This window comes from Gavialis gangeticus, unplaced genomic scaffold (genome assembly GCF_001723915.1).
Source record: "Gavialis gangeticus isolate Ggan-Ray unplaced genomic scaffold, GavGan_comp1, whole genome shotgun sequence".
NCBI classification, from domain to species: domain Eukaryota; kingdom Metazoa; phylum Chordata; order Crocodylia; family Gavialidae; genus Gavialis; species Gavialis gangeticus.
Genome location: NW_017729030.1, coordinates 6493265 through 6515998, shown reverse-complemented (window position 1 = coordinate 6515998; position 22734 = coordinate 6493265). Strand labels below are relative to the sequence as shown.

Below are 22734 nucleotides of genomic sequence, written 5' to 3'. Positions count from 1 at the left end.
CGCCCCTCCCCCCGCGCGGCCTCCGCCGCCGCCGCTGCCGAAGCAAACCCCCTCCGAGCCCCCGCCCCTGGCCGGTGAAGCTTTGCGCATGCGCGGGGGCCTGCCCTTATAAGGCGCGGCTAAGCGGCGCGGCGAGGGGTTCGCATTCTCCCGCCTTCGACCCCAGGCCTCTCACATTGGCTGGCGGGCCGGGCACGAGGCCGGAAGTGGCAAAGAGGCGGAGCGCTCTTAAAGGAGCCGGAACGTAATCGTCCCCCTGGGGTCTGCCCTTCAGTAGAGAGAGGGGTGGAGCGATGCCGATGCTGATGCCGATGCCATAAGGCCCCCAGAGCTGCGGAGCGAAGGGCACGAGCCTGATAGCGGGGTGGGGGGCGCGCAGCTCTGAGCTCCTGGGCGTCCGCGGTTTCCATCTCTTCATGGGCCGCCCGCAAGCTGTAGGCTGCCAGTCCGTGACGTAGTTGCTCTAAACGTGACGCACGTCGTGTTGCCTTCCCTGAGGAAGGGTGACGCCTGCACAGCTGGGGTAGCATCTCGCAGCCTTGTCTGGCTCTCCCACCCATGTGCTGTGGGTCCCATAAAAACTACACCCCCCAACACACACGCACAGGGGAGAGCTGGACAGAAACCAGCTACAAAGTTACTGCACATTTGCCAGCCATCAGTTGAGAGTTGGTTTTGAGGCAGGATAGTGAATTTCTCGCTGTAGCTGGTGCAGATGAATTGCACAATTAACCAGGCAGTTGGGTAGGACGTGTAAGGTGTAGAGGGGGCCTAAGAAAGCCGTACCTTGTGGAAGGGGGAGGGCATGATAAGGGGTCTACAAAATGCTAAATGGCAAAGGCAGGCAATAGGGATTGATTATGGACTCTCACAAGACAAGAACTAGGGGTCACCACACCGAACTTGTAGGCAGGAAGTTCAGAAGCAACACAAGGAAGCTCTTTGTCCCATGCTGTCTCATTCAGTTGCTGGATTTGTTGCGGAAAGCTGTCAAGTTAGCCAGGTTCGAAAAGGGATAGGACAGGTTCTTGGAGGAAAGGGGCATCCGTAGCTGTTGAGCATGGGAGTTAGGGACACAATAGGGTGATGCATCTTTTCCAAATGCAAAAGCAGGACACATGCCCTTTTGCTGCCCCCTGGACGACCTGCCCGTGGCTCTATCCTAGTCCCTGGCCAGGACGTGCCTCAACCCTGAGCCCCTTACACTGCCTCAGCAGTAATCATCTTATAATCACATTCCGGCCTCAGTTCTGTGCCCTTTACACTGCCTCCCAGCCCTAGCTGCCAACCCTGCCCCACTCCCTCCCTCATCATGAGGGCATCAATCTGTCCCCTCCCAGGTTCCCTATGCTCCCTTTCCCAGTATAGACTTACCTATAGGCATGCGGAGGAGCTGCTCTCCACTCTGCCTGGCGGTATTGAGACGCCCCTGCATCACTGGCGATGCATAGGAGGTGCATGAGGTGCACATGCACCCCCTGAGAGCACTGGTGCACTCCCTGACAGCCAGCATTCCCCGCTTAGGCGACTGGTAGGGGTGCAGGCAAGAGGACTAGGAAGTGGGGGTGCCAGGAGAAGCAATCCCTGTGGTCCCCCTGTGGCCGATCATGCTGACCTTCCCCCGCAGCTGATCACGCCAACGTGGAAATGCCAGTTACCTCTCCCCCCCCACCCAACCCCGGTTGGTGCGATTGGCTGTGGGCCCCCCACACCGGGTTGCTCACTGGTGCCTCCCCTGACTCAGGAGACACCAGTTGCCAATGCCCTGCATCCTGCTTCCACTAGCCCCAAGCAGCCCCTTGCAGGTTGGAACTCTGCCAGCCTGAAAGGGGAATCCAGCAGTTTCCCACTGTTTTGTCTGTTTAAGAAGAAAATCTGTGTTTTTCTGCAGCGAACAGAAACCTGGATCCCTGCACATGATACTGGCTCGATGGTTTGACTGTGTCAAGGGGAATCCAGGACAAATGCCGTCCCAGAAGCAGTCATTCAGCCTGGGGCAGGACTTGATGTTTACATTTCAGGACTGTCCCACCCAGTTAGGGATGGGTGAGATCACCCTAGGACACAGCCTCTGAATTAGAACTTCCTAGCCCTTAAATGCAGGAGGCTGCAAGTGAGTTGGGAACAGTGGAAAACAAAAACCCTGGTCATACCTAGTTCTCTCTCCTTTTCAGCATTCGCTCTCTACCACCATGTGACACAGGAGACTGGGCAAAATGGATCTATGGGTTGACCTGACAAATGGCAATTCTGTGTTCATTTCTGCACTATCAGGGCTACGATATCACTCTTACACTACCATTCTCTTCTCTTGCATACACCTACAGAAAGAGGCCCATCAAGGACCCAGAAGGTTTGATGTAAAAAATATTCATGTCAACTTCCCTTTTACACTTGAAGACAACCAGTCCTGTCCCTTTGCTCTGCCATGCTGAAGGTCCCACCTTCCTGGTACTGCTGAGGAGATAATTCTCTAAGGCTGAAACCTAATTTCTGGAAGTGCTACTTTCCAAATGCCTTGTATCTAAGCAATTAAGTTTTATTTTAATGCATATACAGATAATAAACAGGGATCTGGGTTTTCTATTTCCCACGGAAAATGTGACCAAATGTGGATTTTCCCTTTGAACTGAGAATAATGCAGATTTCTCATTTTAATGGAGAAACGTGGATTTTCCACTTTTGCAAAGAGCTCTCTGCAGGTTGGCAGAGTTCCAGCCTGCAAGGGGCTGGGGGGAGTGGGAAAAGGGCAGTCAGGAAGGGGGTGCCAAGTGCATGTATATGCACATCGCCTTGAGGCAGCCTGGGGAACAGCTCCTACAGGTAAGTCTGGAAGGGTGGGGGCAGGTATTGAGGGAGGGAGTTGGGCAGGGCTGGGGCTGTTGCCCAGCCAGGCAGTGTGTGGGGCCTGGGGCCAGAATGTGTGGCCGCAAGGCCCTGGCGGGGGACAGAAAGGGGCCACGGAGGGCTCATCTGGGGGTAGGGGGGCTGGCTCCCCAATACTGAGTGCACTCCCAGCGGGGGCAGGCAGACACCTGCCCTGTAGATCTGTGTGTGGGGTGGGGGTGGACTGCCTGCTGTGAGCTCGGGGCTCCGTGCTCTGTTGCCCTCTCCCCAGGACCTCCGTGGCCCAGCAGGCAGGGCCCAGTGCAGCAGGGCAGAGTGGGGCCTGGCTGGGAAGCTCCTTGCCACTGCAAGCCCTTTTAAAAACATTTATATATAGCAATAAAGCATTGCGTTCAGTTGATATCTATATATATATTTTAATTGTCGATTTGGGAGGGTTCATCAGAGAATTTGCTATTTTTAAACGAGAAAACCAGGATCTTTGGTAATAAATGATATCTGCAAGTGGTTTATACATTGACCACCAAACACTGCCTTCCATTATGCTGGTTATCTATCTATGTATCTATATATATCTATATATATATAAATGATGAGCAATATTCAGGTTGGGGAGAAGTTTGTATCAGTAGAATAGTTATAGGTTATACTCAGGAAACAATAAGTCTCCATTATGCTAAAATATGCTCTGAAGCCACACTTTTCTTGCAGTGGCAATTGAAATAGTAAGATGCCTCAGTAATTTATATCTTTTGAGTTGCGAGTAGCTCTATCTTAGGCCATTGTAGCCCACAATAAGAGTTATCCTACTCATCCCTCAAGAAGAGCAATGTAATGATTCATGGAAAACTGTTATTTAAGGAAGCTCAGTGACATTTTATCCCCCAAGAGTAATTTCAGTGAATTTTAAATAAAGCATCAAAGAAATGTAGTCTTTTAAAGTCCATTGCAAGCCAACAACCTCTAGTTTTGATAGAGCATCCTGTCTCCCCAAGGTCTGATGCAGAACTTGTACCTGACACTGATAATAAGAAACATAGGCTTGTACATCTTAGTAGTGAAAGACTTGGGAGAATTATATTAAGCTATTTCAATTTCCAAAAGGCTTGGATTTCATCCATAAATTCCTTTACAGCCATTTACTTGTGATCTCTGCTCCACTAGTAATATTTTCAAGTGTCAGAAGGAAATCTCATTGATTCCTGGAACAAAGGCAAGAAAACCTATGCTGTTTGTTCTATGTTGCATTGTATATATTGAATTAATGTACATAAACTATGAAAACCAATAAAGCTGAGAATGAACCATTGGAAAAGTACCAGTAACATGCAGGAAAGTCAGTTCCAGATAATTCATAAGGAGCATGAAAATGATGTATAGAAGGTTGTATCTTTTGTGTAATTTTACTAATCAGGATAAACATTTGCTAATTATGTAGCATTGCAAGGCAAGCACTATTTAGGACAAAGCTGCAACAAACTCTCCCATCTTGATTTTACACATTCTTTTGCTGAACGGTAACCTAAACATGTAAAATGTGTCATTTAAGAACATATCATTAACATCAAACTGATATTTTTGGATAGCTTGAAAAAAATTTTCTCGGTTGGCTGCTTCATTGAATGGGGAAGGGGAGAGAGGCAGCAAAGAAATCCTGGATACTGTTAGCTGCTGGTGGCTTTAAATTACTAGAAATTGGTGATGGAGAATTCCCTTGTGTAGGAAAATTGTCACTTGGCAGCAATGTGGGAAAAGCACCTTTGCCACCATCTATGCTATCCAGCTTCATCCTTTCTGTAATGGTGGATGCCGGTGGTACTCTGGGCATGGGAAGGAGTATAATGGAGCAGAGCTCCAGTGTGCCCAATTTATCAATGACATAATGTCCATTATGTTATGGATCTTAAAACAATGGCAGAAATTAAAGTGGTCTCCTAATCTAACTGCTGCTAGGGCGGGACAGCTGAGGATCCAGCTACTGGGAGTTGTTGTCACCTGTGATACAGAAGCACAATTTAATTCCTGGGTTCTGGAAACCACAACTGCTTCATACAGACCTGGAGTCTGCTCATAGCCAAACTGGAAGTAATCTTATAATCTCACACAAAATTACAACTGAAAGAAAATAATGGAATCATTCTCCCTGACAGTCAAAATAATAATTTTTAATGACCTTTAAAAAATGAAGATATTCAGAGCCATCACAACCTAGGAGACTGAAGTCCAATTTTTATCTATAGCATGCAGAGCACCATCTTAAAATTTCCTCTTCTTATCCAAGGGCCTCAGTCCTAGTCTAGCAGGGATGCCTCTGTGGGTGACTATCATCTCAATGTCCACGACATTTCTGTTCTTGGCCTTTTAACTGACACTACCAACCTGAATACCCACTGCCAATGGGTATTCAGGTTGTAGCCGTATTGGTCTACAAGCAAAAGCAATCAGGACTTGTGGAAGAGGTGATATATTTTTATTAGACCAACTAGATTTTTGCACAAAAAAAAAAATCTTGAATTGCAAGTGTCCGAAAGCTTGCAATTAAATAAATCTTTTTGCAAAAATCTAGTTGGTCTAATAAAAGATATCACCTCTACCATGAGTCCTGATTAGTTATGGTAATGATATTTGTGATATGAACAGGAGCTAGTATTCCAGTAATGATCTCACCCATGCCACCTACAGATGTAGTTCTGTTTCCCTATTTCATAGAATCATAGAGTTGAAAGAGACTTCAGGAGGTCATCTAGTCCAACCCCCTGCTCAAAGCAGGACCATCCCCAACTACATCTTCTCAGCCAAGGCTTTGATTACTGGGGTCTTAAAAACCTTCAAGGATGGAGAGTGCACAGCCTGTCTGGGTAACCTGTTCCAGTGCTTTGCTACACTTCTTGTGAGAAGTTTTTCCTACTTTATAACCTAAACTTCCCTTGCTGCAACTTGAGACCATTGTTCCTTATTGTGTCATCTCATCTGCCACCACTGGGAAAAGCCCAGCTCCATTCTCTTTGGAACCCGCCTTCAGATAGCTGAAAGTGGCTAGTAAATCCCTCTCAGTCTTCTCTTCTCCAAACTAAATAAACCAAGTTCCCTCAGCCTTTTCTCATAAATCATGTGCCCCAGCCTCCTAACCATTTTCATTGCCCTCTGCTGGACCAATTTGTCCATATCCTTTCTGTGGGAGGTGGGGGAGGCAAAATTGAAGATAGCACTCCAGATGTGGCTCAAGAGTGCTGGAAAGAGGTGAAAAGTTATTTCCTTTGATCCGCTGGCAAGGTTCCTGCTAATGCAGCCCAGTATGACAGTTAGCCTTCTTTGCAACAAGGGCACACTGTTGGCTCATATTCAATTCATTGTCCACGGCTTATTGTCTCCAGGTCCATTTCTGCACAGCTGCTGCTTAGCCAGTCAGTCCTCAGCCTGTATTGGTGCATGGGATCATGCCTTCCTAAATGCAGGACTTTGCACTTGTCCTTATTGAACCTCATGAGATTTCTTTTAGTCCAATCCTCTGATTTGTTGAATCCTAGCCCTACCCTGCAGTGTATCTACTACTCCCTGCAGCTTGGTATCATCTGAAAACTTGTTGACAGTGCACTCCATCCCACCTTCCAGGTCGTTGATGAAGGCATTGAACAAAACCGGCCCCAGGACTGACCCCTGAGGCACTCTGCTTCATAGTGTCTGCCAGCTATACCTTGAGCCATTGATACTTACTGCTCTTTGAGCCCAACGATCCAGCCACCTTACAGTCCATTCATCCAACCCATACTCCCTTATCTTGCTTGCAAGAATGTCATACGAGACCATATAAAAAATAGGGTTGACAAATTATTTTTTAAAAGAATAGCAATTAATTGCGGGATTTAGAAAAAGTCACAATTAATCACAATTTTAATTGCACAGTTAAACAACAGTCAGTCCCCCCAACCCAACAGCACAGAGCCCAGGCGCCCTGCAACTCCCTACCACCACCACCAAGAGCACATAGCCCCGTCTTGTCCCACACCCATTCCAGACTCACCCTGGCCAGAGCGGACCAGCTGGAACCTATGCAAAAAGCCCTGATCCTGGTCCACCACATGCCAGCTCCAGACTCATCTTCCCACACTGAGCAGCAGCAGCAGCCAGGCAGAAGCTGCTGCTCAGTACAGAGAAAAAGTACCCCCCCACCCCTCACTGCTGCTGGGCCCTTCTGGCTGCAACCACCTGTAGCCCATGCCCAGGATGCCCTGCAGCTCCTCTACACTGCCACTGCTGCTGAGCAGACCAGAGGCGGTGGTGACAGCAATGGAGAGGAGCCATGGGGCAGCCCAGGCACAGGCTCTGGGCAGCTGCAGCAAGAAGGGCCCAGCAGTGGTGAGGGAGAGGGACTGCTTTTCCCCAGTGGCAAGTAGCAGCTTCTGCCTGACCGCTGCCACTGCTCAGGATGGGTGGGTGAGTCTGGAGCAAGTATGAGGCAGGCTGGGGGCAGGGCTGTGCACATGGGTTCTAGCTGGTCCACTTCACTGGTCAAAACAATCTGCACAATTAATGCAATTAAAAAAAAATAGTGCATTAATTTGTCTTTGCATTAATAGCATAAGTTAATTGCAATTCACTGACAGCCCTAATCAAAAGCCTTGCTGAAGTCAAGGTATATTGCATCCACTGCTCTCCCTGCACCCACAGAGCCAATCATCTCATCACAGAAGACAATCAGTAGGAGCCTACCCAAAGTGACAGCCAGCTGATTTCATGGGCTGTGCCCCTCACTGCTGATTGGCTGAGAGGGCTGTGCATTATACAGCATTGCCCCCTTGCCCCCAAGTGGTGGAGAGGGAGGGGACTACACGGCAGGCAGCCTCAGCCAATCAAGAGCAAGGGGTAGAGGTGGCAGCCATCTTGCCTGCTCAGGTTCATGCTGGGAGTCCTCTGTGCTGGGCTGGCAGCTGAGGAGGACTGCTGGTTCCCACTGGGAAGCCAGTATTTTATTTTTAGTAAGTTTTTTTTTCCCATGGATTTTGTGGAGGTTGCCTGATTTCATGATTTCTGCAAAATCTGTGAAATTGTGATTTGAGTAGGTTGTTAGCAATCAGGTTGGTCAGGCATGACTTACCATTGGTGAATCCATGCTGACTGTTCCTAATCACCTTGTTCTCCTCCAAGTGCTTAGAAATGGATTCCTAGAGGCCCTGCTCCATGAATTTTCCAGGGGTTAAGGTGAGGCTGACCAGTGGTTAGTTTCCCAGATCCTCCTTCTTCCCTTTCTTAAACATGGGCACTATATTTGCCCTTTTCCAATCATGCAAGTCCTCTCCCAATTGCCACAGGTTTTCAAAGATAATGACTGGCAGCTCTGCAATCACATTGGCCGACTCCACCTCCCAGCACATGTCAGGGTGATTGAAGTCCCCCATAAAAACCAGGGCCTGTGATCATGAAGCTTCTGCTAGCTGTTTGAAGAAAGCCTCATCCACCTCATCCTCCTGGTCTGGTGGTCTATAGCAAACACCCACCACAGCATCATCCTTGTTGCTTTCCTCTCTGACCCTAACCCAGAGACTTTCAAAAGGCCTATCTCCAGTTTCATACTGGAGCTCTAAGCAATCATATAGCTCTTTTACGTAAAAATCCTACTCCTCCTCTTCTTCTCCCCTGCCTGTCCTTCCTGAACAGTTTGTACCCATCCATGACAGAGCTCCAGACATGTGAGCTATCCCACCAAGTCTCTGTTATTCCCATCATGTCATAGTTCTGTGCCTATGTGAGGACCTCCAGTTCTTCATGCTTGTTTCCCAAGCTCTGTGCATTCATGTACAGGCACCTGAGGTACTCTGCTCAGTATTTGCCTGCAGTTATGGATCAGCATTAGTATTTTTGATGACCACTTTGATTCCGACTGTGGGAAAATGTTTTTGTTTAAACAACATATGAATAGTTTACTCAGCCCCCTCACTCCTCTGTGCAAACATATATAGGTAAGTCCTGGCATTTATCACAATCCAAGGACAGCCTTCTTGTGGAAGACTATTGTTAAAATATTGGCAGCACTTCAGTGAATAACTCTACCTCTATTAAGTTTCTTGAAACATTATAGAGGTAAAAAAATACAGGACGTTTTAGGCGGTGGAATGCCAAGGAGTGGTTAAATCTGTTTTTCTGGTTAGGTAAAAATATTTTTTCTTCAAGTACATTCATCCCAGACAATAGCATTAAAAAGAAGTAGCTTTGCAGTCTATTGGAGCCAAACCATTAATGTTTATTGGCAATTCTTTAATTAATGGGTTCTAGTTTCAGATGTCAAAACTAAACAGTTCATTTTCTGGAGGGGGAAGACTGCTTCAGGCAAAAAATGCTCAGTTTGACATACTGAAAGTCAGCCCCACATTGTCTTATATGTAGCTCAGAGGTGGGCTAAATATCAAGGGACTTTGTCCAGTCTATAGCACGTCCCTGAGTTCTGCCTGACCAGGCACCATCTGGTCCATGGTGCATCCCTCTGCCTCCAGGTGTGCAGCAGGGCTAGGGTGGCTTCTTCTGGCTGCCACTGCTGCTGACCCCAGCCCCACAGAGACTGGCCAGTAGGTGTGTGCGAAGCGGGCCCTATTCAATTCGGATTTGGATTTGACCTGAATCAGGGACAGTGATGTGATTCGTTGATTTGGATCACTGTCCCTGATTTGATTTGGCTGAATCCAAATCTGAAGATTCAATATTGATTTAGAGAATCAGCGATTCAGACATAGACACAGCTTTAAATGTTTTTTCTACATAACTCGAGGTACCAGCGCGGCTCATGAATGCTGTGATGCTGGAGTGTAGGGGGACCTTCCCCGTGCTTGGTGGTGAACCCAGAAGTGGACCAGAAGTACTTCTGCAGGGGGACCCCAGGTGCCCCCCCAGACCCAGGCGGCACCAGTCACTCAGCCAGGGGTGAGCAGGGAGGGGCCAGAAGTGGACCAGAAGTGCTTCTGGGTCTGCTGCTGAGCGTGCTGGGGAGCTGCCCATGCTCCTGTGGGATGCTCCATGCACCACAGCATTGCAGCATTCACAAGCTGCCCGCTACCTTGAGGTATGTAGAAAAAACATTTAAAGCTGTGTCCATGTCTGAATTGCCGAATCTTTCCAAATCTGTCTGAATCGATTTGGAGGGTTCCAATTCAATTCAGAGAGATTAAAGGGTCCTCTGATTCCATTCAGATTCAGAGATTCAGCCACCAAATTGAGCCGAATCTCCACCGAATTGAATCAGGGACTGAAGCTTTGCACAGCCCTACTGTACTGGCCAGGACCTGTGCAGGCAGAGCCCGAGCTCAGGACTGAGCGCACAGACCCAGCCCAGCCCACCCCATGCAGGGGGTCAATACCCCTCCTATGCCTGGACCCACCCGCATCAGCCACGATGAGTGGTGAAGGCCAGGCATAAGCTGCTGCTGGGCACAGGAAAAAAGTGGGACCTGGCAGCAGACATGGCTGCCTCCCCCTTGCCACTGGCAAGCCATTCTCAATCCTGCTGCCTGGAACCTGTGCCAGGGCTGCCCTGAGGCTCCTCCCTGCCACCAGTACTGCCTTTTAGCCACCCCAGGCCCCTGCCTCCAGTGGTGCAGCAGCAGCAGCAGGTAGGAGCTGCAGGAGCTGCCCACTGCCAGTTCCTGTGCCCAGCAGCTCCTGCCCAGATGCTGCTGCTATTGCTCACCATATCTGTGGAGCGAATGCTAGAGAGAGCTTGACCCCCTTCTGCCCAGGGCCGGGTAGAAGCTGCTGCTGCACACGAGAAAAAAGTGGGACCTGGCGCCAGCTGCAGCTTCCTCCCCCTTGCCACTTTCTCACTGCAGCTGCCCAGAGCCCTCGCCGGGGCTCTCCTCTCCACTGCCACCACCAGGGCTGCCCTGGGCCCCTGCACCTGGCATCTCAGATGCAATTTTGAGTCAAATCAATTCTGAGTCAATTCTGAGTCAAATCAATTCAGATGCAATTCTGAGTCAAATCAATTCTGAGTCAAATATGTTCCTTTTCCTGTCATGAGAAACCTTCATAAAAATTAATTTTATCCTAGAAAAACCTAAGAATCTATCACTTGATTAAAATATGACAGCAAATATGAAACTAATAGGGGAAATGAGCTTAAATGATGAAAAATCTGTTTCAAGGGAAACCTAGTAAATAGAAACTCCTATAATAGCAGCAACTAACAAAGTCATCTAGAAGGCACACAAAGTAATAGGGTTGTCCATTGCATATAATTAGATATCATATATGAAACACTTTATGGATAAATATATTTACATAGCAAACAGAGATAGAAGAACCTGAGAACAATACATTTCTATTAAGTAGCTTTTATTACCCATTTTGCAGCTAGGGAAACTGAGACAGAGATCTTCAGGACTCGTACAATATTAAGACAGCCAGTATCAAAAGTTATATCAGAATATCTCTGACCTACCTGGTCCCTGACCTCTGCTGTTAGTTCTGGTTCTTAGATCCCTTGATTATCTCAACCTAAATTCTCAGGCCACTAGATTATTTCGTTCTAAATTAGTTTCAAGACTGTAAGTTAGCTTGTATTTATACTTGTCTCTCTCTGCTAACATGGTTGAACGATTCTAACTATTACAACCTGCAAGTAAAAGGATTTGTGTTGCACATTTAAAGAAAACCAGTCCAAACTATGCATATACTATAGCTCAGTCCTTCAGTGTCTATAACCTGAATCAGATACAAAGCTTAAGTGCTAATTCCGAACTGTAGCTTCACCTGTTTATTCACTTTACTCCAAATAGTTTTCTAGACAGAGAAAAAGCTGCTTCCTCCAATAAACTAGGCATGAACCAAAGCATGAAATGTTAGCTTTATACAGCCTGAGATATCTGATGAAACTAGGACACTGGGGATTTCATTACAGTTTCTCTGAAAAAAACAACTTCACAGACCTATGCCATCCCTTGATGGCTTTTTTATGGATTGTTCTTTGATAATGTTTCCTTTCTTCTTTTTTTTAAATTTTGTTTTATCCTAGCTTAGCTTGCTATGGCTGATTAGCAAAAAGATTGACAGAAGGGAAGAAAAAGGTGATATTAGAACAACTATGAAATGAACAATGGTGAACTTCCAGATAGTAACAAAATGACTGTTCTAGGCGACTGTTTTAGAAGCCAACAACCCCCAACTGAGAGAGGCCCTAGAGCAGGGCTCACAAACTACCATTGTGTGATCATATGCTGTGCTGGCACTTCTCTGAAGATATGTTGTTATCTAACAAGTGTTTTAAATCTCTAGCTAGTATAGTTGAGCTGAAGACTTTAAAAATGTGAACCGAGTATAAGCAAGGTATGGATGAGTTTGTAGACAGCATGAAAGAGGAGCTCATAAGGTGCACCAACAGTCCAGAGAACGCACATCCTGGCTTTGTGCATGGCAACTTGTGTGCCAAACCCACCTGTGAGCAACAGTATTGTAGAGCTGAACGTGACCATTCCCATGCTGTCATGTTCTCAGCAGGGCTGCAGTTAGGTTTGCCCCTGTATCTACCTTCCTAATCAGCACATCTGTAGTTAGACCTCAAGCCATCAGAGTCATGCTAACACCTACCTTGTTCTGTGTTACTAAGCCAAATTTGTCTTTCATTTCTGAGATTTGGGCATAGACACTGCTTTCATTATTCTCGCAACTAGCCCCTTAAAGCCTAGATCTTACTTCCATTTATTCATATGCATAAGGTGCACAAGATGTGGATGTCTCATTGGCCTGCTGCAATGATTTCCTCCTGATGGTCCTGATTCTTTGAGCTCACTGGGTGCACCTACACATGACCATACGTCACCATAGCAATGTGCTATGGCGACGTAGCGTCTGCGGGCAAGAGCCATGATGTTACGGCTATGTCACTGTAGCAACGCACTCCCTTGTTATAGCATGTTGCTATGGTGACATAGCAGCTAAAAAAACTGCACACCAGGTGCATAGCACAGTACAGGCTGTTACTGCATTGTCATTTAGTACTTCGAAAAGGAGGGACTAAAGGTGCTGTAGGGACACGTGTAGACATGTCCACTGAAAACTATTTCACCCATCTACTTCATACAGCATCAGCTTGCTGAAGCAATGATCCCATTGGCTCCAGGTGTGTGTCATATTTGTGCTATCCTTTTCTTTGCAATGTATTTAAATGGCTGGATGTTTTAGGCACCTGAGGAGTCCCTAATTCGTTATAATTAGATATGGCAAGGTTCACAGCTGGTCAGACGAGTTAACCCTGACATGATTATGTCTTTCACCAACTTCCCAACAGCCAAGTTTCTTCCTGCACCTACGTGCAAGAGTGACTTCCTGTGAACCTATCTGGTTCCACCCTCCTTCCCCTTCCAATGTCCTAAGAGAATTTCAATTATGTCAGGAATGTCACCTTGTATTGTTGTCTTCAGATATTCCCAGCTTTCTTGTGCATTTTAACTGCCCTCTTCTCTGCTTACTGTAACGCACCATAATTATGGGGAGCGTGTTACCGCCAATGACATCCCCCCCCAATTTGCCACTGCCATGCCACCTCTACTTCAGCTGCTGCTGCCGCTTCCTGACATGCTTCCTTCTAGTTCCTGCTGGAACTAAAGGGAACCTGTAACTAAGTGGTACGGGAAGAGGCAGTAGCAGTGCCTGAAATACCGTGTAAATACTGGCAAAAAAAGAAGAAAATCGCACAAAAGATTGGGCGTTCTGAGAGTGAGCCCCGTTGTGTTGGTGCGGCCGGGCTGCACCACCTGCGTTCCTGTGAGACTGACGGGCGCCTTATCCCAGCTCCCCGCTCCGCCCGGAGGCGTCTTGGCGGTGTATTGCAGAGCTGACAGGACAGGTTACAGCACGCCCCCGCGCGCGGCACTTTCTGCCCGGGGTCCGGGGACTTTCCCCTAGGCGGGCGCGCGGCCCGGGAGGAACTAGTGTCCTCAGCACGTGGCCTAGAAAGCAGGTCTTCAGAACGCCCAGCGATTTTGCCCACCCCGCCATCTTATATGCCCCGCGCTTACTCCTCACTGCCCTTTCACGGTAAGGAAGATGGCCAGTGAGGCCTTCACAATTCTGCCGAACCGGAGTCTGACTACGGCTTAGAGCTCCCTCCGGGCAGGCACGGGCACTCACTCCCTGGGAACCCCTTTACGACACGTTGCCTGTGAGAGAAAACCATTTACCCAGAGGTCCTTCTGCAGACGTTATGCAAATGAAGAGCGCCGTGACTCCTCCTCCTCCCGTGCGGGCGGGCGTGGCAAATCCTTCCAGCGGCGGCACGTGCCTGCTCCCCCTGCCCTGGTCTGCCACCCTGCCCCAGTGCCGGGCGGCTGAGGGGACTTCTGCGGGCCCCCTGAGTAGCCCGAGAAAGTGCTGGGGTGGGGGCATGGGGGCAGCTGCAGCGAGTCTCTGGAGGGACAGACGGCTTGAAGTTGCAGCAACCTCCATTTAGCCTGGACAGCAGGGAAACGTCAGTGTTAGAGCAGGGAGGCAGGGGGACAGGCTGCCCCGGGAAGCTGCAGACTCTCCATCACTGGAGGTGCTTTAAGAAGAGGTTGGGCAGCCCCTGGCTGGGGATGATTCAAGCCCAGAGCTACCTATGTTCTACCGTGGCAAACAAGGCCCCTTGGGTAAATCCCGTATCTTTTATTAGAGCAACTCAAATAGTTGGAAAACTTCTTTGCCAGCTGGCTCCCCCTTGTCTCCTTTTTGCTCCATGGGCCAGGGTGTTTTAAGCCTTCCTCAGAGGCATTGGGTGTTGGCGACAGGCAGAGCTGGGGACTTTGAAGGAGGTGTGCCACTGCTCCTGCTGGGACCAAAGCCACAGGCTCCTGCCACTCTGCTCAGGGTCAGCCTGATCATCATATTTGGCATAAGAAATTTTACCCCATGGCTAGATTAGTATGGACTGTGAGGGGTTTTGCCTTCCTCTGTAACAGGGGATGTGGCCCCCTTCCTAGGATCTCTTGCTGTTAACAACCTTTGCGGGAGGATCTCGTCTGCCATGGGACCCCTGCTTTACCTGTGGCAGGCTAGGTTGTTGGGTCTTGTGCTTATGTCAGGGTTGAGGTGTAGCTTTGCCTGGGTTTGTATAGGACGGTTTCAGTAGGGATGATTTTTGCCTCAGGCAGGGGGTTGGACTAGATCAAGGTTACTCAACTTCTGGCCTGTGGATTCATAGTATCTGGCCCACAGGGCTCCCCTTCGGCTGGATAACTTGGGGTGGGGGAGCACTGGCAATACTGCCATCCTTCCCTGCTGCCAAATTCCCAAGCTCTACAGAGCAACACTAGGGCCAGGCCAAGCCCCTTCTCTGCCCCCCGCCCTCCATGCATGGCTGGATTGCGGTTGAGCTCCTCCCCTTTCCTTCCCCCATACCACCAGAGCAGGGTCAGGCCATGCCCCGTTCCATCCCCCACACTGATGGATGGGGACCAGGCCACACCTTCCCCCATAGGGCCCACCAAGGCACTGAGCACTGTCCATCTAGCCCAAGGGAGAAAAATGTTGGGCACCATGGGAGATCCCTTCCAGCTGTGCATCTCTATGATTCTATGAACTAGACACTAAGGACTAGATAGAGCTTATTGCAAGGCACTGAGAAGAGTTTTGGTACCTTCTATCACTGACTGACATAAGTGCAACTGGTGGCACCTTCTCAAACAGAGGTCAGACTCCAGGAATGACAGGAGAGGGGTTCATGATCTCATAATCATTTTTTCATATTTAACTACAGTGGACTGTTGTCAAGGCTTCCACCTAAAATACTACCTGGGTTGAAATCCAGTAGAGTTCTAGGACTGGGTATGGGCAGAACTCAGACAGGCATAGTGATGGGTTCAATAATACACAGTTAGAGAAACAAGAGGAGCTGCCTAGCAGGTAACCAATATTCAGATCAGCTATTTTGTATCTTTATAGCTGTGCCCCCAATCTCTCCTGTGGTTTCATTTTGTCCTTGTATTTTGGAACATCTGCATTTTTAACTGCTTAGCCCCACAAGATAGTTTCTCATAAGGCACCTCGATAATGAGGTAGGCATTTGTGATTTTAAAAACTGAAAAACTATATTTTTAAATGTTATAAAGGAGTGGGCAAAAGAAAAAATGAGTAAAAGCTAACAAATACATCAAATACCCACAAGAGCTGTCCACAGTCCTACTTTTAATGGTATTTGAGGAATACAAAGGATTCTAAATGTTCAGATATATTTGCTCTTGGAGGAGGGTATAAGCATTTGCATGTTATTTTTATATAACCAACTTATCTTCACATTATTTACCTGAGTCTTTTGAGATACCTTTCAATTATTCAAAGCCTGCAAACAAAGGGGTTTTAAAATCCCAGTAGATTTTGTAGAGTAAAACATCAACAAAGCATGTACTAACATGTTAAAAAAGTTTATTTTGATGATGATATGCACACTGTTGACTCTGTACAAATGTAGAGGTAGACATGACTCCAGGGACCTTCTTGCATCTTCAGGTCTAGGACTTTATAGGCTTGTTTCAAATATAGCAGAAGCACAAAGATCAGGGTACAAATGTGTTTTACAAGAAGACATGAGGGGCACAGCAGGAAGAACTGAATTACTTTTGCAACTCTGTAAGTTTACACAACCTGTATATAGTCCATCCTTCCATTATTCACTCCTACTACTGCCACATCACAGCTCTTAGCAGAATAGATTAATTAAAAAATAACAACTTTAGTCCTGGACCTGGGAAGTTATTTTGTTGTATTAACAGTGGATGTTCACACTTTTTTCAAGAGACTCTACTTGTGCTTGTAGGAAATTGTGATGACAATTGTTAGAAAAATCCAGCTGTTTATTTGAAAGCAAGCAAACTAAAATATTGTTACCTCAAAGCTCAAATTCACAAAGGACTGTATATGATCTAGTAGAGCAGTGCTCAGCCTAAACTTCACAGGCTGGATATAGTCCACAATCTGCTTTCTGAGACACCTACAGTTGTTAAATGATTTAAAGATATGTCTCCTTTCCCTTTTTCCCCATCTTCATTTTTTTATATTTTAAAGTTGGACAGCAGCCTTGTCTTTTCCCATCTTCAGCCATTTCCATTTGACCTTACATGTGGTCCCACAACCATGAAAGCAATAATATTGATTTTAGGCATGAAGGAAATACATTAATCCATGGGGCTCCCCAGTGGTCTGGACATTTGGCTGTGGGAAAGAGGTAGCAGCGTTACTTGCCCTTGATTAGCATTAACAGCATCAACTGTGTTACTGTTCTTTGGAAGCCACTGCTCCCCCATCACCAAATCGCTGGACCTGTGGGGAACTCCACAGGATGGATGACATGGCCCTGTGTGCCAGATCATGCTGGCATGCAGGGCTGGGCTGTGGCCTGTACATGGGGTTGCTTCACAGCTAGATCCAGCATATGGGGTCAGACTGGTGTACAAGGGTGCTCTGTAGCTGGTATTGCACTCATAGACTAACAACTGTATGCCATCCATCCAGTACGTGGGACCAAATGGTTTGAGAGCACCACTACTCCAGAATTTTGATCAGTGAACTGGCAGATTAAAAGGATTTAATTCCAGGATGCATTGCTACATGAATTTGGCAAATTCATTTAACCTACATGCCTTAGTTTTCTTCTCCACGGAAGAAGCGGTTTATCCACCTTTCTAAAGTCCTTTGGTGCCCTCTGATGAAAGACACCTACAAGCACAAAATACTTTAGATGCAAGTTTCCATGATAGATTACTTCACATCAGAAGTGATAGAAATAGCCAGGTCATAGATTTTCAGAGTAGATGGAAAATAGAAATTCTACACTTTAATGTGAGACCCTAACAAGCATGGCATTTATGTAGTAGCTAAGCATATACTAATCAGAGAAACAAGCTTTTTCTTTCATGAATTATAATAATATGTAATTGCTACTGGATGGAAGAAAACCAAGCAAAACACCAAAATATCTCATGTGATCAATAAAACACTTTAAATTAGAGAAGCAGAAATTTAGAGATACAAATGTAACTTCCCATCTATTCATTAATAAGCTATTCCTCAAAATAGCCTCTCATATACGAGTTTCTTACATGTAAAATAAAAGTGCAAGATTCAAAGTCTGCCTATGTCCTTAAACTAACACAGCTACAACCTATACCCAAGATTTAAAGTAGCTGACAAAAAAATGAATCAAGAAAATGACAAAAAAAAAAACCCCAGTGCATTTCTGCCCTTGTAATTCATCAAAGCCCAAGCCTGGACATATTCTGGAAAGGTTGTAAGGCCTTCTTATTTAGGCAGGCTTTCAGCTGGCAGGATTTGGAGTACTGTCTATGGAGCTTATTTTATGATACACCATTTTAATGCCTTTATAATCTATCTAGTTTATACTGTAAGCCACTTAGAGCCTCTTTTAGGGAAGGCAGCACAGGCACCTAATAAATAAATAAATAATCCTCTTTTCTTTGATTGCAGCTGCCTTGAGTTCCTTTAGCAACTTAATTAGCAGTTTGCCATTACTAATGGAACAATAATATCACAACATACATTTTAGGCGTTTTAAATGCCTTCACTGGAAATATGAGTAATTTCAAATTATATTCTTTATTTTCCCCACATTTTTACAGTCAGATCACAGCTTCTGCAGTCCTCAATCCCTGGTGTATGGCATAGTTTAAAGTACTTTTTATTAACCATTCACATTTAACTGTGTTTATTTAAGGTTCCAACAAAGCTTAACTATCAAGCTGCAACCTCCCTGCAACCTGGTGGAGATTAGGAGAAGAATTCAAAGAATGTTATAATTTGCCTAAGTTACAAGAAACTGTACCCCCAGGTTGCTGACTCCACGACAAGTTCTGTTCAGCGAGCACAACTTTCTTCCATGACCAGTTAGCAAAAGCATCGACTCGCCTTCTTCTGCTGTAGAGAGGTAGTTAGCTGTGTTGTTTGAAGTCAAGCAGAAGGCAGGGCTTGTTGACTAACCCACTCACAATGAATCTGAATGATTCTTCAAGGTGCCACTCTGCCCTGCCTTCTGCCTTTCCTGTTGCAAATAATCACACTCAGTAGGAATTCAGAGGGGTCTCCCCATTCTTTATTTCATGCCCCAACCACTGTTATTGACAAAATGTGCAGTACATACTCTGCTGCCACCAGTGTTTCTTTCATCCTGAGAGATATCCAGCCTAGTAAGTGTTACAACCAGGCTCCGCAGGCACGATTATCAGGTGAGCACCTATTCTGAGAAGTCTGCCGGATCTTAGGCATAAACTATGGCTCTGAGCAGCTTAACAGCATCAAGACACAGACAAAATTAGTACTGTCTACTAAGAGTTTTTAGGTGTCATGTGATTACACAGCAGACGTGCAAGGACTTTGAGGATCTCTGATCCACATTAAGCCAATATTTGGATTTAGGCCAGATGCACTGTGACTTTGTAACAGGGATGGGCAGAATATGGTCCACGGGCTGCATTTGGCCCAGTAACTGCCTGAATCCGGCCTGCAGCTGCCCCCAGTGCTCCACGAAGCCAAGCCTCATCTGCTCCTGCCAGGGCAGCCCACACTCCTGCCAGCCTGGGCCACAGTGCAGCTTCTGGCAGGGCTGTTCCCAGTCCTGCTGCAGCTGACCAGACACTGCTCTGCTCCCCTCAACTCCAGTGGGAACTGCCTGACTGAAGCTTCCCACTAGCCCACCTGGAGCAGTGCAGCAGGGACAAGAGTGGGAGGAGCTTCCGCTGGAGGTAAGGGGAGCAGAGCATCACCCAAGTGGCTGTAGCTGCACTGGGAACAGCCCCACTAGAGACTGTGTACGCTGGCCAGCATCCCGTGTTCTGCTCCCCTTGCTTCCAGCTGTGCCTGCTCCGGGAGGGCAGGGGGGAAGCTTCAGCTGGGCGGCTGCTGCCCAGTGCCTAGAGCTCCAGCTCTAGCTCCCAACTGCCTTGCACACCTCCTGCCCACCCAGAGATGAGGCCACCTACAGGCTGTCAGAGCAGGTGAAAGGCAGCCAGGAGCCACAGTTGGAGCTCCACACACTGGGCAGGAGCTGCCCGGCTGAAGCTTCTCCCCCTGCTCACCCAGAGTGATGTAGCAGGAGCAGCAGCTGCAGCAGGAGGTGAAAGGAACAGAACAGCCCTGCTGGCCCAGACTCTGGCCAGCATGTGCAGGTTTTAGTGGGGCTGTTCTCTATGTGGCTGCAACCACCTGGATGCTGCTCTGCTCCTCTCACCTCCCAGTAAGAGTGTAAGCCTGGCCAGCTACAGCCACACCGGGAACAACCCCACCAGAAGCTGTGCGCTAGCTGGGGCCTGGACAGGCAAGTGCGAGTGGGAGCAGGACATGGGCTGGGACACAGGGTTTGGCCCCATGCAGAGCGCTACAGGGGCAGCCACTGACCTGCTGAGCTCTACTGCACATGCCAGCCATCTCCCCCTCCCCTCGCCACCAGCTGGCTACCAGACAGTCCCCCCATCCCCCCCCACAGAGCAGGGCGTGCAGGGAGCAAATCATGCCAGTCCCACTCCTGAACACTGCTGTTCCCCATGCACCCAAAGCCCAATAGGGAGCTTTGGTGAGTTGTTGGGGGGTGGCGACCCAGCCTGCAACAGCTCATCAAAACTCCTTATGTGGCCCTCAGGCCCAAATAATTGCCCACCCCTGCTTTATAAAACAAACACCTCAAGTCCAATATTAGCTGCCATAGAGATTCTCAAAACCCCATGTTCAGTCCTGAAGTACCTAGCTGACAGCAGATCTATCAACCAAGAAGTACCTTCTTATAAAACGGTGCTAGTTATTTAGATTGTGTAACTCATCTGAGATGAAAGACTGTGAGAGATATTCTTTTACCATATTTTTTACTAATATTGTAACAAATGTATAAAGACCCCAATTTTCCCTAGCTTTGCTTGAAACTACCTAAAATCATTGATCATGGAACCAAAGCAAAGTTTGTGGTGTGTCAGCTTCTTTAGAAACTTCTCTGCTCAAGAAAAAGTGCTTTTTATCCACCAACTATTTAATTTATATCACAAGAGTAGGATTAGTGTGCATTCCATTGTTTATTAGAAAATGCTTTCTGAGTTTTACATCTGTATCACCTCAATAAAACTATACAGAATGAGCAACTAGTACTTCTGGGATTACCTCCTGAAACCCCTCACACTGAAGCTAGTGTACATTTCTTTTAAAAAAGTGTTACCAACAATCATCAAAATGGTCAAAATGCTTAACAGCTAAAACAAAACAGTAGAAGAGGGCATCTCAGAAGATTGTTTTAGTAGCAGTCATAAAATATGCGTAATATAGAAATCCATGTTTACTTGGAAAAACAGTGTAAATGGTATTTCACAAAATCTCAAATTAAATCTGCTTAGAGTTTTCGTAGTTGAAGTCACCTGGGTGATTGTTTACTGATAATTTGCTAGTATAATAATGTTAAATAGAATCTGCATATCATTTTATAATTAGATTTAAAATGTTACAACTTTTCATAAAAATAGTCCAACAACTATTTTCTTTCCTTTCAAGAGGAACAGTGAGCATTATGGGCAACATACATGTATTTCAAACAAAATGATTAAACTCTAATTGAAATTTTTAACAACTTTTGACCATTCAAGTGCTATGGTCCCTATATACACATTCCTATGCAGCTAAAAAAAGATGTAGTATACAACTGAGCACACAGCCACCAAACTGTAAGATTACAAAATTCTCAGACTATAAACAGCAAATTGTACCTTACTCATTTAATTAAAAATAGAAGACTTAGACTATTTAGCAAATAAAACAGCACACTAGTGTGCTATATGTTAAGGCATATCTTTAAATGCGCACTTTTCATCTCTAACAAATTATTTACAATTGCTACGAAGTGAAAGGAACAATATAACTGTTCTGCATAACCGAGAAAGAAATACAAAATCTCTGGAAGCCTACATTTTGAGTACAAAATTAACCTTCAGTTCTTATGTTGGAATACTATACGTGGTATAAACAGTGATTTCCCCCACTGCCCTACAGAATCTCCTGAGGATTTCTCAGAGCTGGAGGTAAGTTTGAAGGTTTTGCTTCTTCATCGAGTAGTACCAAATCTTCAATGTCTCTTCCTCTGTACTTTCTTTTGCAGATCTTTACAATAACTTTTTTCTTCAGGAATAATTTTAAAGCTTCCCTTGAAGCAACTGCTTTGGCATTTTCCTGACTTTTTCCACATCCAGTACCCAAATAGACAGATTTGCACCTCAGTTCACAAACTACATTTTCCTGAGTGCTCTTATTTTGAGGCAAGTCTGCAAGCTCCTTCAGTGGAACAAAAGCAACATCTAAGGTAGCTTTTACGGACTGAATGGATGAGTTCAAGAGTTCTGCATGATTTACATTAGGACTAAAGCCTCCAACAGCAACCAATTTCCAGGCTACAGCTTTGTACAATCTATTAAAAAAAGGCTGTCTTTCCTTTGCATCTTCACTGGTTAAAGGCTTACGCAGTACTTTAGCAGAACTTTCGCTTGCTTGTGACCCAGCCTTGGAAGCCAAGAGTGAAGCGCTTGCCTGTGATCCACTCTTGGAAGCCAAGAATGAACCGCTTGCCTGTGATCCGCTCTTGGAAGCCAACAGCATTGGAATGCTCACCTGTGAACCAGTTTTGGAAGCCAACAGCATTGGTGTGCTTGCCTGTGACCCACTCTTGGAAGCCAATGGTGCTGGAGCACTTTGTGAAATTCCCTTGGAAGCCAACAGTGATGTGCCTGCTTGCAAACTGCTCTTGGAAGCCACTGGTGCTGGAGTGCTCGCCTGGGGACCGCCCCTGGAAGCCACAGGAGCCGGGGCGCTCGCCTGGGGACCGCCCCTGGAAGCCACAGGCGCCGGGGCGCTCGCCTGGGGACCGCCCCTGGAAGCCACAGGCGCCGGGGCGCT

The 22734-nt window shown here is 46.7% G+C and overlaps 2 protein-coding genes across 2 annotated transcripts in view; both read right to left on the bottom strand.

The window, feature by feature from the left end:
• ING2 (inhibitor of growth family member 2) overlaps nt 1–3897 on the bottom strand; it is an 11820-nt gene extending 7923 nt beyond the window's left edge. Inside the window, exon 1 of the mRNA XM_019521817.1 lies at nt 3863–3897. Within this exon, the coding sequence (XP_019377362.1) occupies nt 3863–3897 (35 nt within the window). The remainder of the gene's footprint in view (nt 1–3862) is intronic.
• Nucleotides 3898–20854: 16957 nt separating this feature from the next.
• Nucleotides 20855–22734, bottom strand: part of CDKN2AIP (CDKN2A interacting protein) — a 17398-nt gene continuing 15518 nt past the window's right edge. Inside the window, exon 5 of the mRNA XM_019521885.1 lies at nt 20855–22732. Coding sequence (XP_019377430.1) covers nt 21832–22732 — 901 coding nt within the window. The 3' untranslated portion in view covers nt 20855–21831. The remainder of the gene's footprint in view (nt 22733–22734) is intronic.